Source organism: Urocampus carinirostris, chromosome 14, assembly GCF_059441175.1.
Source record: "Urocampus carinirostris isolate Australia breed hairy pipefish chromosome 14, RoL_Ucar_1.0, whole genome shotgun sequence".
NCBI lineage: Eukaryota > Metazoa > Chordata > Actinopteri > Syngnathiformes > Syngnathidae > Urocampus > Urocampus carinirostris.
The window spans coordinates 23,344,846-23,359,719 of NC_142362.1; the positions used below are offsets into that span (position 1 = coordinate 23,344,846).

The 14,874-nt window shown below is 39.1% G+C and overlaps 2 protein-coding genes across 2 annotated transcripts; one reads left to right on the forward strand and one right to left on the reverse strand.

Moving 5' to 3' along the window:
- Positions 1 to 2,281: 2,281 nt before the first annotated feature.
- LOC148353003 (olfactory receptor 10J5-like) lies at positions 2,282 to 3,202 on the reverse strand. Its single transcript, XM_088352702.1, has one exon. The coding sequence runs from the start codon at positions 3,200 to 3,202 to the stop codon at positions 2,282 to 2,284; it is 921 nt and encodes a 306-aa protein (XP_088208828.1).
- Positions 3,203 to 9,527: 6,325 nt separating this feature from the next.
- Positions 9,528 to 11,443, forward strand: LOC148353004 (olfactory receptor 11A1-like). The gene is made up of 3 exons (XM_088353515.1): positions 9,528 to 9,880; positions 10,193 to 10,420; positions 11,440 to 11,443. Exons 1-3 carry the CDS (start codon positions 9,528 to 9,530, stop codon positions 11,441 to 11,443), a joined length of 585 nt encoding a protein of 194 aa, XP_088209641.1.
- Positions 11,444 to 14,874: the final 3,431 nt, after the last annotated feature.

The following is a 14,874-nucleotide window of genomic DNA, read 5'->3' on the forward strand; positions in this document are numbered from 1 at the left end:
ATATCATGTGTATTTGTGGTGTTTGTTCTGGGGAAAGTGTGTGGTTTAAGTTAATTGTACGTCATTTCTTACTTTTTTGCATGTGGGTAATGTTTACATAGTAAATGTTGTTTAGACATTAACAAAATGTATAAACTTTGCAGGCCTTGAAAAATGACCAATAATAAAGTCGTTGTAAGGAAATGTTTTATCAGTTGAATTATGAAAATTGTTATTTACAGTATTTCAATTTTATGTGTATTCTTCTTCTTTTGGTGAAATTACAAGAAGAAGAACATAATACAAACAGGGTAGGCGAACTTTTTGAGTCAGGGGGGTGCCTCAGTGTAAATAAATTGTGCTAAAGGGCAAGGAGGGAAATAATATTGATTTCAATTTTTATCTACCGGTACGGTCTCAAATCTAATAACTCGGTTATCCATGAGGGAAAAATATAATTTAATAGTTGTTTTGTCTATAAATATACTATTTCATCACATTGGTTTTGAAAAGTAATGAATGATGTACCTTTTAAAAGCACTGTATTTGGTATTGCACATTGAAAAAATTCAATACAGCCCACTGGAAGTTTTTTTTTTTTCTCTCCATTAAATTAAATAAATAAATACATGATAATAATACCAAGTTAAGACAAAGAAGCCACCTACTTGAATGTTGGTGATACTATACTGGGGACAAGAGTTGCACTCAATCAAACATTATCATCAGGTACTTTTTATTTTATCTTACTGTTTTACACATATTATCATTATATATTTGTTTGGCTGGACAGATGGACAAGCCTGACCGGCTTCATGAAGCCCGCAGGTTGTAGTTTGCCCACACAGGTTTTAGAGGAAAGTCAACAGTATTGAAAATTAAGAGAATGGGATTGACGTATTGTTTTCTGCTCATCATCATCATATCACTTCAGGCTTTTAATCAGACGGGTCATTGCAAGGCTTCAAAAACAGTGAAATAATGATGTAAGAGTAGTGTCATAACAAGGTCAGGCTCTCAGGGTTGCTAATTAGGATTCATTGTCCACAAGTGATGTTCACATGGGAGGTTGAAGTTGGCAAATAAGGGAATTCTGTGGACATCACTAGCAAAGTGTCACGGTAGGCAAACTGCGATAAATCATGTCAAGGTATATTCGATTCGTATGAATTATTTTCACAAAACAGAAAATGCAAGTAAAAAGCTGAGAAAATGTATGCATTGTTTTGAAAAAATAAGAAATTTCCTTTATTGCTTTGGAATAATAAGCCATTAAAGCACAGGGTCACATGCAAACTACACAGGAAGGCCAGTCACTGGAATTGGACTACAGACCTCTGAACTGTGTGGAGGATTTGCTACCCAGTCAGCCACCAAACATTAAATATTATAAAATCTATTCAAGATGTTTTTGTTCATAAATACCATCTAATTAATCACATAAATGTTTTATTGCGGGCAGCACGGCGGCGCAGTGGTTAGCGCGTGTGCGTCACAGTTCTGAGGTCTTGAGATTGAACCCTCCTGTGTGGAGTTTGCATGTTCTCCCCGTGCTTACGTAGGTTTCCTCCGGGCACTCCGGTTTCCTCCGGGCACTCCGGTTTCCTCCCGCATTCCAAAAACATGCACGTCAGATTAATTGGCCGGTCCAAATTGTCCTTAGGTGTGAATGAGCGAGCAAATTATTTGTCCCTGTGTGCCCTGCGATTGGCTGGCAACCAGTTCAGGGTGTCCCCTGCTCACTGGCCGAAGATAGCTGGGATGGGCTCCAGCACCCCCGCAACCCTACTGAGGATAAGCGGTACAGAAAATGGATGGATGGATGTTTTTTTGGTTTAGCTGTCCCAGCTAAATCAAGCACAAAAACAACTAAACAATCAAATATCATTCAGGTTAATCAACTATGCATCCTTTAAAATGGAAAGAGAATTATTTTATTCTCAGACAAAAATCCTTAGAGAAGTAAGAAAGAGAAAAGGATAACACTTTTTGAATATTTTTTATTTTTTATCATAATTTAAACCATTGAAAACATGTTAATTCAGATACAGAAAACACATATAATGTATCCAGCAAAAAAATGATGAAATACATTTAAATTAAATTTTAAACTTGTTTTTTTTTTGTGCCAGGGGTCACATAGGTCTAAAATGGTCTGACCTGAGTTCTTGAGAGTCACAGTGCTGCAAGTGTTTGACATTTTTTCCATTGTTTTTTTTTCCCAGCGCTTGCTAATGAAATAGAGTGTTTGAAAAAGGAAAACTTTGCTAATGGAGAAGGAACAAAGTTTGTCAATTGTGCGTTAGTTTCCAAGTCGACGGAACAACTTCTTTATATTTTTCCTGATTTCTTTCATCTTCATTCCATATATGATTGGATTTAAGAGAGGATTGTAGACCACTATCTGCAACATCATGATCAGCTGTATAGTCTTTGGAAGCTTTGACTCCATTCGCTCAATGATGACGTCAAACGCGGTCAAGCAGGAGAAGCATATTAAAACGATCAGGTGAGGCAAACATGTGTTAACCACCTTATCCCAGGCTCCATCCGAGCGGTAAAAAGAGATTAGAAATATTTTGGTGTATGCACAGAAAATAAAGAACACAGGCAGAAACTGAACATTCACAAAGGCAAACACAGAGTAAGCATTCAAAGCTTGCGATCTCACACACATAAGTTTAGTCACGGCACTGTTACAGAAAATACCCTGTGCAACAAACGTGCAAATACTTTCCTTAGCCATCAAGAAAACTCCCACCCAAACGTGGCAGGCTGGAATGAACCAAGACAAAGTCAATAAGACCATTACATTAAGCCTGCGCATGACCGTTTTGTATTGCAGAGGCCTGCAAATGGCCACGTATCTGTCAAAAGACATGGCTGACAATAAAAAGAAATCGGAAGCAGCAAAAGTGTAAAAAAAGAAATTTTGCAACATACAAGCGGTGTGAGAAATGCTTTGACTGTGAGACAAGGCATCCACAAACAGTTTGGGGTAAACAACAGTGCTCAAGAAAAGAGAGTTTAAAGACAAAGCTGCAATGAAAATATACATTGGCTCATGAAGGCTCCTGTGAATCCAGATTACGTAAATTACGGTGCCATTAGACCAGATAATAAGAGCATACAATGTTATAAAGGACACAAGGTAAACATATCTATACTTATCCATATCTACGTAGCCACCAAGAGTTATTAGGATTTGTGTGCCGTTCATCATGATCCATTCCTGTAAGCGATGCAAACGAATGGACAAGAGTTGCCAGAGTCTTAAGACTTTTATGATGGCTGCTGAGCCTCCAAGGATCTCATTAGAAGCTGCTCCGGAAACTCCTTCCCCATCTTGTGTTGTTCAGGCAGTTGACATGTCCATCAAATTCAGAAAGGTCTGACATTTGTTGCATAATTTTATCGTGAGTAAAATGTTTGTGAGTTGTGTTGTAATTTATTGGAGTTGTCTGTTGACTCCCAGCTGGTGCAAAATGCTGCAGCAAGATTTTTGACCAGTACAAGAAAGTTTGTTTATGTTACCTCAATTTTGGCTGACTGGAATAGAATGTAATGTAATAGAATAGAATAGAATAGAATAGAATAGAATAGAATAGAATAGAATAGAATAGAATAGAATAGAATAGAATAGAATAGAATGCCTTTATTGTCATTACAGAGTGTCCATGAAATTCAAAGCTACCCAATATGTCAGGGGTGGTGAACGAGTTTGACACAAGAAGCCGAAAGAGCCACACCACGCACTGACCTGCCGTGACAGACAGACATACACAAACACACACAATTAAAAACATATAATTTTCCAAAAAACACTCCTCTCCTTTCAATACAACAAGTAATGTTCTTGTGTCGATTTCAAGAAAAGTGACCACCCTGTCATGATTGCCGATTGAGAGCACCTGCGACGGCTTGATTGGCGCCAACAGCCCGGACAGCTGATTGGCTGATGCTCTCTTTTTAAACCCCCGGCTTCCAAGAGGAAGCTGTCAGATCGTTATGCGAACTGTTGCCTTCAGCTCAGTAAGCCTTTTCGTCCGACTCCGTTCCTGCCCTGCTTTTTTCTGCCTGGTCGTTGTTGCCAACCTGTTTCCAGACCTGACTACGCCCCGTTCTGCCTGCCTGTTACCTGACCCGTTTCGCCCCATTACCTGCCTGCCTCCTGCTACCGACCTCGCTTACAAACTCAACACCGCCTTTGGTCTCCAGTCCCGGCCAACGACTTGCTATTCCCGCCTGTCTCCGATCCTCCTCGCCAGACACGGAAGTGCCACTTCAGCACCGCCCGCTCCTCTTGTCCGCCAGCCATCGGATCGTGGAAGCAAGCCCTGCTCTCCCTCTTTTATCAATAAAAACTGAGAAAACGAGCGCTATTGGGTCCCGTCTCCATTCATTGTTCATGGCACACCCTCAATACACAAAAAAAACTAAAAATGAAACAAGGCAAAGAGCCAAAGTATATAGAAAATATGATGAGGCATTCTTATTGGCCAAGAGCCGCATGCGGCTCTAGAGCCACGTGTTCGCCACCCCTGCAATATGTACTAAACATCGACACATATAATTTAAAGTACCATAAAATGTAAAAATAGTGCAATTACGGCAGCACGGCTGCGCAGTGGATAGCGCATTTGCGGCACAGTTCTGAGGTAACGAGATCGAACCTCCTGTATAGAGTTTGCATGTTCTCCCCGTGCTTGTGTGGGTTTCCTCCTGGCTCTCCGGTTTCCTCCCACATTCCAAAAACATGCATGTCAGGGTAATTGGCTTGTCCAAATTGTCCCTAGGTGTGAATGAGCAAGCAAATTATCTGTCCCTGTGTGCTCTGTGACTGTCTGTCAACCAGTTCAGGGTGTCCCCTGCCCACTGCCTGAAGATAGCTGGGATGGGCTCCAGAACCCCCGTGACCCTACTGAGGATAAGCGGTATATATATATATATATATATATATATATATATATATATATATATATATATATATATATATATATATATATATATATAACCCTCGGCTGAAGTTTGACCTTGAGCCACTGAAAGAACCACAGGCGGTCGAGCACTCCTCCTTTAGTTTTAAGCGAAGATGTCGAAACCCTGACCATCAAGTTCTCAGTGACAATGACTAGAGCAATTTAAAGAAATTATAGGAGAAAAATAGAAGAAGATAAAGCCTTGGGTTACAAACAAAATTCTCTAACAGTGCGACATGGGCAAGAACTAAAGAAGAAAAGAAACAGCCAAGTATAGATCAGCCAACAAGAAATTTAGAAAAAGCTTGGGAGAAGCAAAAGAGAAATGGATCGAAGATCAATGCTCGGGGTTAGAAGAAGGCCTCAACAAGAATGTTTCAAAGAAGATTCACCCGAACAATACAGGCAAAAGTCAGCAGCATCCAGGATGAGGCAGGGAATAAGTTAACTTAAGAAAAAGAGATCATGAATAGACGAAATACTGCTATTTGCGATATTGCCATGTTTCAAGCTTCAAACTAAAGCTAAAAAACTGAAAAATATTTTCTGAGAATCGACAACATGCGAGAAGTCGTGTGGAACCACGTTATCTCAACATTTTAGAATATATTTACAATGAAAACACTTAAAAGTAGTTATTGCAGAAATATTGGCCTCCTGTCCTCTTAGCTCCGCCAACTGACACCAGAATTCCCTGATGATTTTTGAATGATCCAATGTCGACCTAAATGACTAACAATGACAAACAGTGCGTCATTGAGTCTCAGTTTGAATGCACCTGCTTTGTGATGGTCTTTGAGGTCTTTGAAAAGGCCACTTCAGAACAAAGAGCATTATGAAGACTGAAGAACAAACCAGGCAGATAAATGGGATAAATTTGTGGAAAAACCTTTTTTGTCATCAAACTTAGTATTGTTTATTGAAGAAAATGGCCACAAGTCTCATATGTTAGCTGGTGTTGCGAGTACCTATACCTTTAAATAAGGCCAAAGTGCAGTGGTTAGCACATTCGCAAAACACGCGATAGGTCCCTAGATCAAGACTGGCTGAAAACATGAGAGAGATGGATGTCACCAGGCTGTACTTGCCCAAGACACAACATAGGAAATGTTCAACCAACCAACCAACCAACCAACGAGCCAACCAACAAACCAACTATTCGCCCATTTCCTGGTATTAGAACTTGTTCATTCATAAACCTTTGTACAGATGTGTGCATATTGTTGTGGGCATGTTTTTCTAGAATTTTAAACAGGCCACCCAATCGATGGTGGCCGTTTGACTACAAAATTGAAACAGTGAATGATGTTACACCATGATTACACTTCCGCGGATTTTTGTATGCAGAGTTCTAGGGGCAGACAGGCCAAGGGATGGACGTAGAACTGCATACTGCTGTTGTGGCCGATATGCAGTACACAACGGGAAAAACGTAACAACACTCTATGGACCAAGGGCATGACTATTGCTATTTGCAAAGTTCCAAAGGTGATGTTTTGATGGATCGTCCAGAGATTTCACTTGTTTGTCAGATGGTTCCCTGCATCCAATAGTGACCACTGGCTCATTATTTGTGGCCCCTTGAGGTTGACCTTGTTGTGACACAATCCTTACATCACTTGTTTTCATCTAATTAACCCTGTGGGTTCTCTGTAGACTGCTGATGTCCACCATGCTCCCTTGGTTTTAAACAACTGTAGCTGACATGATGCAAACATAATCAAAGTTGCCAAAGGGACCATTTTTTATTTTCCTTAGTCAAAGGACTTGATTTATCAATTGCATAACTCAGCGGTTTCCCTTTAAAGATGTGTTTTGAAACACTCGGGTTATGAATTAAATGCAAAGTCAGCAGTTTGCATTTGAATATGCATCTGATGTACTCAATGAATGGTTACCATGCAACGAATACAAAAATAGAGGGAAACACAAAGGGGAAAAAAATTCATCTGATATAACGTGGTTCTGTAGATAGTTTTGTTTATTAGCATGAATACTTATAGGTATTCACCCATCCATCCATCCATCCATCCATCCATTATGCATTGGGGGATGCAGGGACACCATGAACTGGATGCCAGCTCGTCGCAGGGCAACTTTTAGGTATTATTAATTGTTATTTGTATTACTCTTAAAATATTTTTCTGAATTTTCAGTGTTGCACCAAATTTTCTGCGCGGAAAATAAGATCAAATAATGCAGAAAAAAGGATCTTTGCGATTACGTCATGGCAGACCCAAGGCAAACCATGTGAAGCTGGATTTCAGCCATTGTGCTTGTGCAAAACTGTTTAATTTGAGTTTGCACATTCTGCATACATCTTTTATCTTTTACGTCTTTATTACATGTTTATCTTGGAGTCGTGTTCTGATTGGCTCTGTCCGATCTATTAGATGTTCAGTAGAGTCATCAGCTTTGTTTCTCGACTCGCTTTTGTATAATCTTTCTGTAAATAATGCTCACTATGTTGTTATAAATCACAATATCCTAATTATGATTCCATGTCCACACATTCAATGTTTACATTGGGTCATTTATGGGTTCTATATTATTATCTATTCTAGATATTTTATACTAAATTTTGCATTTTTTTTAATTATGGGATGAATGGATGCTCCAAACTAAGTTTCGTTTGCTAATTTTGACAATGACAATAAATATTCTGAATCTGAAATATAGGAGAAAGAGAGCACCCTCAACTCTGCAAAGTTTATACCAACCAGCTGGAAATGTTCACCAAAGTTTTTGTGCCTTTCTGCTCCAAGGTTTCTGGTTTCTGTTTTTTGGCTAATGTTTACATGCTTACATTGCAGAGCTAACTATCTTCAGTCGAGCATTTTTATTTTGGAAATATATACTTTGTGCGTGGCATTTAGTCCTTTCTGTTAAAACCCGAACGGACGGAGGACCCAGACGCGAAACGTTTTCACACAAGCTTTATTTTAGGGGAATAGGGCAGTCATGCGCGTCAACACAAACGCCAGGGATGCGGCGATCGCTAGACGGAAGAAGTAAGACAGAGAAGTCAGAGCCAGACAAGATTGAGGCCGGACAGAACAGATGGGATCGATACAGGACACGAGGGTAGATACCGGTCGGGGCAGACGGGATTGATACCGGATACTGGAGCAATATACCTGACAGGAGGAGACAGACGGGTTGATACCGGATACTGGAGACTGGTGCAAGATATCGGTCAGGACGAGACAGGCGGGATCGATATCGGACACCGGAGACTGGAGCAAGATACTGGGCAGGAGGAGACAGACGGGATCGATATCGGATACTGGAGACTGGAGCAAAACACCGGGCAGGAGGAGACAGACGAGATCGATACCGGACACTGGAGCAAGATACCGGACAGGACGAGACAGGTGGGATCGATACCGGACACTGGATACACAAGCAAGACACCTGACAGAGTCAAAAGACAAGTCTTGCAAGTGCAGAGGTTCGTTGACGGACTGACAAGGCGTGAATGGGGGCACTGGGTTTAAATAGAAGGGAAGCCAATCAGGCAACGAGCTGCAGCTGGCGCCAAACGGGCGGGGCCATGTGAGGGCAATGGACAACCGTGACACTTTTGTAATCTCTCCACATCTGGTTTATAAGGACTGGATGGACAACATAGTGTCTCGTTTCATTATCATTATCTCCTTGTTTTCCAGTACCATCTTGGGTACCACTACTAAGTTAGGTTTGGTTTTCATTTTCTAGTTAGGACAGTTTTGTTTTCTTTTTGACCATTTGTCTGTTTGTGCCTGTGTTTTGATATTAGACGTCATGCTTTTGTCGTGCACCCCAGCTTCTGATCATGCTTCCCCAGCATTAGGGTCCACCCAAACACAAAATATTTGGCTGGCTAATACAATCAGTAATTATGTGGTTTAGGGCTGAGTCGTGGACCAAATAAAAAACCATGAGGCAATTGCAATGCATGCCTCATTCTCCAACTGCAGATATTCAGCACAGCAGCTTGCATACTAATTGTATAAACGATTCACAATGTAATGTGAGAATTCAGCTATATTGAGAAAGAAAATGAAAAAACCCACAAGTTAAATCAGAACCGAACATCTACACAGATTTAATATAACAATTGGATATATTTTTTATTTTATATTCCCACGATGACAGGTGAAACACCACATTCCCTGCCTCCCCTGACAACATGTCATTGACTTATAATATTTGGTCTTGAATAAATTATGTGTATGTGATCAATTTGCCATACTCAGTTTACTTTTTTGACTCAAGCGACAATATCCATTTGGGTAAACCCACCATATTACAATTTAAACCACCTTTTAAGTGATAACAACCCGCTAGGGGATGAATAAACATGACTCTCGCACTTTAGGGCTGCAACAGTGCTGCATGTAACAGATAGGTGGCACTACACATCCCATGTAAAGGATAATAAAGCTTTTTACGTGTTGACATGAGAGTGCGCTTAATGAGATCCATAGAGATTCAGAAGTCATCATAAAAGAGGCGACAGTAGCACAACTCTTAACCACCATCGCATGGTCAGTGTATACGGATGACAGATCGACACACAGATGGAACATGAACGGAACACACAACCAAATAATTCTCAGTGGTTATGTGGACGTAGACAAGTACAGATACGTTTACTTTGTATTCTTCTTGACGCTGTATTTGTTTATCGTTTGCTCTAACTCTGCAATTATTCACATCATCTGGATTCACAGAAAGCTACACGAGCCTATGTATGTCTTCATCGCAGCTTTGTCTCTCAACTCGCTTTTGTTCGGTTCTGCCATTTACCCGAAAATGATTGTGGATGTCATGTCTGACATGCAGAACATTTCTCACTCAGCTTGTTTGTTGCAGTATTTAATTTTTTATTCACTAGCAGGTTCAGACTTTTTGCTGTTGACAGCTATGGCTTTCGACAGGTACGTATCCATCTGCAAGCCTCTGCAATATGCAACGACCATGAGGCCGACAACTGTGGTGATCTTCTTGTTTTTGGTTTGGTTCATGCCTGCCTGCCACGTGTTGGTGGCAACCATCATCAGTGCAAAGCAAAAATTGTGTCACTTGTTATCACCGGGAATTTATTGCAACAATTCCATCCAGAAACTTTTCTGCGTGAACCCAAAGATACTCACTGTGTGGGGTTTGTGCGTCCTGACTAATATCAATGTCATCCCCGTGTTGTTTATTCTCTTCACGTATCTGAAGATATTCATGGTGGCCTATCGCAGCTGCAAGGAAGTCCGGAAAAGGGCAGCAGAGACGTGTTTGCCACACCTGATGGTTTTAATCTGTTTCTCGTGTTTGTGCGCTTTTGACGTCATCATTGCAAGGCTGGAGTCGGATTTTTCCAAAACGGTTAGACTGATTATGAGTCTGCAAATAGTGGTTTATAATCCTTTGCTGAATCCGCTCATATATGGAGTGAAGATGAAAGAAATATGGAAACACATCAGGAGGTTGTTATTGTGTGGAACACATTCAATTTGTCAAATGTGATGTGAAAACCCATGCAAAGGCGTGTTTCATTTTTTTCTTAATGTAATACTGGGATTATCTGATGAGTGCTTTTTTTATAACTGCCTCTACAGAAAGTTGAATTTAAAGCATTCAAGATCATTCATTTAACATGCGGATTTCACTATTTATTCAATACAACAGATTTTTTTTCCTCTTGCAAGGGAAATAAGATTTGGAGCCCATCCCAGCCATCTCCGGGCAGTGGGAAGGGGACACCCTGAACTGGGTGCCAGCCAATATTAAATTATATTCGAATTTACAGTAAAGGAATGTTGTTTTTAAAGTAGACAATGTATCTTTTGGTGAATGATTAGTTGTAGCCTAGAATGGCAGAAATCGATCTTTCGGACTGAAGCTCATCAGAAAAAAGTCATTGACTTGTTTTTTCCTCTCAAAAATGTTTTTGATACATTATAGTGGAAAGGGTCCTTATCAGAAAGCTGCACGATTGCTGAATATTTTAATCAATCTGTGCAAAAACTAGTGCACTTTCAGTGCAAATGTTTTCGTCTTTTTATTTGGGCACAGCACAAAAACATCCATCACTACAGAACTGACTAAAGAAAAAACAAAATACTTGCCCGAAAACAGATGTACAGTACAGTACAATACAATGAAAATTTAAGCTTTTATTTACCTACTCCTCTTCCATTTTTTTCATGCATAAAGGACATATTCAACATCAAAACAAGAAAACAAATCCTCACAAAAAGGAAATTAATAATAAAAATAAAAATGTTTTTTAGGCTTGCAATGATACCACTCTTGACTTTTATAATATCTAATACCCAACTCTTTATTTATTAAGCCTCTTTAGCATATTCATAAAAATTACACATTACATAAATGTTCTTAAATTAGAAAAAAATGAGAAGTTTTCAACTAGCAATAATCGTGCCTCGCATAGTCCTCATCAAATATTAAAGGACATAATCTAAGTCATTCCATGACTTTTCAGGTAGCAAAAGGGCTGGACTTTGAAATTATGGGTTCCCCTAGATATGTGTCTGCTCCGTAGAAAAACAACTGTGGAATATTTGTTGGGATTTGATGCTTACTTCCTTTATTTATATAAGTTGAACTATATCATCAAGTTTTGTTTGATTTTAAAAAGAGTTGCGTGTTTTTTGAATGCACATTCGTAATGTAATAGAAGAGGAGTTCTTAAAGATCTTTTTCATGCTTCACCTGGTGCAGCTTATTGTCCCATTCACTTGTTGTTTTCATGAATTGTATTTATTATGTATATTTAGTATAAGAATGAACTTAAAGAAAACATATGCATTTCCATCAGCAAACAGCAAGCAGACCCAAAGATCACAAGTACATGGGCAGACCACATTCAGTATGGAGGGGGGGAAACCCATCTGACTTTAATTTTGCATATCAAAAACACGGTGCCTTAATATTGCAATTTCATTCCAAATGTTTAACATGCATGTTAGGTGTTTGATTCTGTCTGTTTGGGTATCACTTATGTCTCCAAAAATGCCTACATGATAAATAAAATGAAAATTTAAAAAATGAATTTAAAGAACAACAAAATTGTATCACTTGATTTATTAGTTAGTCTTGTTACTGTGTATACCAAATATACATTTATTTTTATATGTCCATATTTTAAAATGTTAAGAATATGTTTCCCTATGTATCCTGACTTTTTCAATCTTAAATTTCCTTTTAAAATTCTTTATTATGTGTTTATCATGGAGTGCCATGTCTAATCTTGTTGTAAACAATGCATACTGTGTTTTTATCAATGACAATAAAACAATACGATTCTAATTCTAATAAGTGCTTTTTTTTACTCTAGGTTATGTATGCATTACGGAGGCATTTGATTTTTGTAATTCAAATTTGACACACATTTTTAGTTTCCCTTTTATTTGGGCTTTGGCCATTTTTGGTGCCAATACAGAGTGAAATGAGACGTTCCTGCTTTCACCAAAAGTGTTGGAGCCGAACAAGTCACAGTAATTGATAGTTGCAAAGAAAATTAGAGCGATATGACCACCTGAAGGCAGGCTGCTTTTGTATCCAAGTGAGGTGAAATGTTATGGGGAAAGCATCAAAGAATGTGATTCTGTATTTTGCAACTGATCTTAACACTTTCCCAATTTTATTTCAGGTCTTGCTGCCCAGCTTTGAGAGTGAGAGGGACTAAGAATACAGTAATTTCTTGCTATTCAGCGCTTCAGTTATCGTTGATTCTCTGCTTACCAGATTCTGAATTGAATTGTATGGCTTTTATTGTCATCGGTATCAACGGATTGTGCATTGTGTTCTGCAAATGACAGCAGACGGCAAATGCTATCACGGGGGCAGGTTGTATGTGTGTGTTTTGGGTGGGCCTGACTGCCTGTGTGCGCGACTGTGATAGGCTGGTATATGCTGTCAGTCAAACAGCGAGGCGAGCACAAAAAACTGTATAGCATGACGACAGTTAGCTTCGAACGACTTGCTACATTGAAAAAAAAATCATCAATGAAATCGGACTCTGAGGAAAGTCAGAAGAGTGCAAGGAAATGGTGATCATCAAACTGCAACAATACAGTGCATTAATGACATGTGGTCATGGGTTGACAAAAATGAAGTGCATCCATTTTGCATCTCTCTGAAGTAATTCAAAATAAAGTTGCTTAAACATATACTTAACATTTTTCACAACTTACAGCAGTGCCTTGTTAATACTTCAATGTGGATGGAGACAGATGTGACATAAACCGTCAAGCCAGCCATAGTGTGCTTCTGGTTTACCATGAGAACCCCGAACCAGAAATAGCATTGGAAAAAAATTGAAGAGGATCTCCCAATACCCAAAATTAATCTAGCATTCTTTACATGTGTTTTACAATTAATATTTTATCTTAAAATATTTTACATCAGGGAAATGTGATTTATAATGAAGGCTCCCAGACCACACTTAGAAAATGTGTACAATTTTCTCAACCTAACAAATGAAAAAAAAAAAAAAAAACATCAAACTGTAGTTATGAGATCTCTTAAATTCTGTAAGAAAAATATTTATTGGATTTTATTGCAGACAAAGGCGTGAACACTTAAAAAACAGGTGGGGGAAGTAGCCTATTACTTGCATTTTTTACGTTTGTGACATTGGTTTAGTGCAGTGGTATCTAAACATTTTTTAAGACGAGAGCTAATTTGTGTTACTTATTAGCTCAAAGGGCACTCAGTTTTATACGCATTTGAACTTGTGTTATTATGTTGTTACTATGTTATTACTATGTTGTTACAAAGTTAATTAATGCATGTTGCATTTTACTAGAAAATTACAATGACCCAGCACTGGTGAGCTGTTTTCAGAACAGGTCCTCGGGCACCTCAGCTGTCCTCAGGGGGTACCCTGGGGCCTGCTGGCACCATGCTGGTCCTTGTTGACTAGTTATCTTTTTTGTTGGATAAAATGTTTCTCCCAGTTTCCTCATGCAGCAACTTTAAAAAAATTTCATCCATTATCTGCACCGCTTATTCAAACACTGATAAAACAAATGTGTAACACCAGCTGGAGCTAGCCCATCCACCTGGGCCCCGTTACACATATGCATGCAAAGCATTCTTAAATTCAAATGACGATTCTCATGATTAGATGTGCATGTGAGAAAACAGGGCTAAGCTTCTTTGATGGTCCAAAAGAATGCAGCCAATGTTGGATCTCATTCATTCATTATCTGCACCGCTTATCCTCAGTAGGGTCGCGGGGATGCTGGAGCCCATCCCAGCTATCTTCAGGTAGTGGGCAGGGGACACCCTGAACTGGCTGCAGTCAGTCACAGGGCACACAGGGACAGACAACTCACTCGCTCATTTACAGCTAGGGACAATTTAGACCGGCCAATCAACCTGACAAGCATGTTTTCGGAATGTGGGTGGCAAAGGTAAAGCCCGGAGGAGACCCACACAAGTACAGGGAGAACATGCAAACTCCACACAGGAAATTTCGATCTCATGACCTAAGAACTGTGTCTGTATGTGATTTTTAATTGTGAGTGGGAATTTATCAAGACAAATGATTTTTAGATTTTGGGTAAATTGCGAATACATTTGTTTTTGAGACAAATCTCTTGCCATATGCCGCACATGCACTGACCATAAATACGATACAAAAAAATAAATAGATTTTTCTGTTTTCAATATGTATTTGTTGACCTATCTACCCCCTTTGGCAGGTAACTTATGTAAAGTACTTAAACACTTACAATACAATGAATAACCTGGATAGTGCAGAAACAGTAATCTGATCATATTTCAAACAACAATCATTGACAAATAGTTAAACAATGCAAACAAATATTCACAGACCTTGATTTAATTTAAAATACAAATAAGACAACTCTAACATATTGGGACAAATGGTATCCCCGGTTTTTCCAAG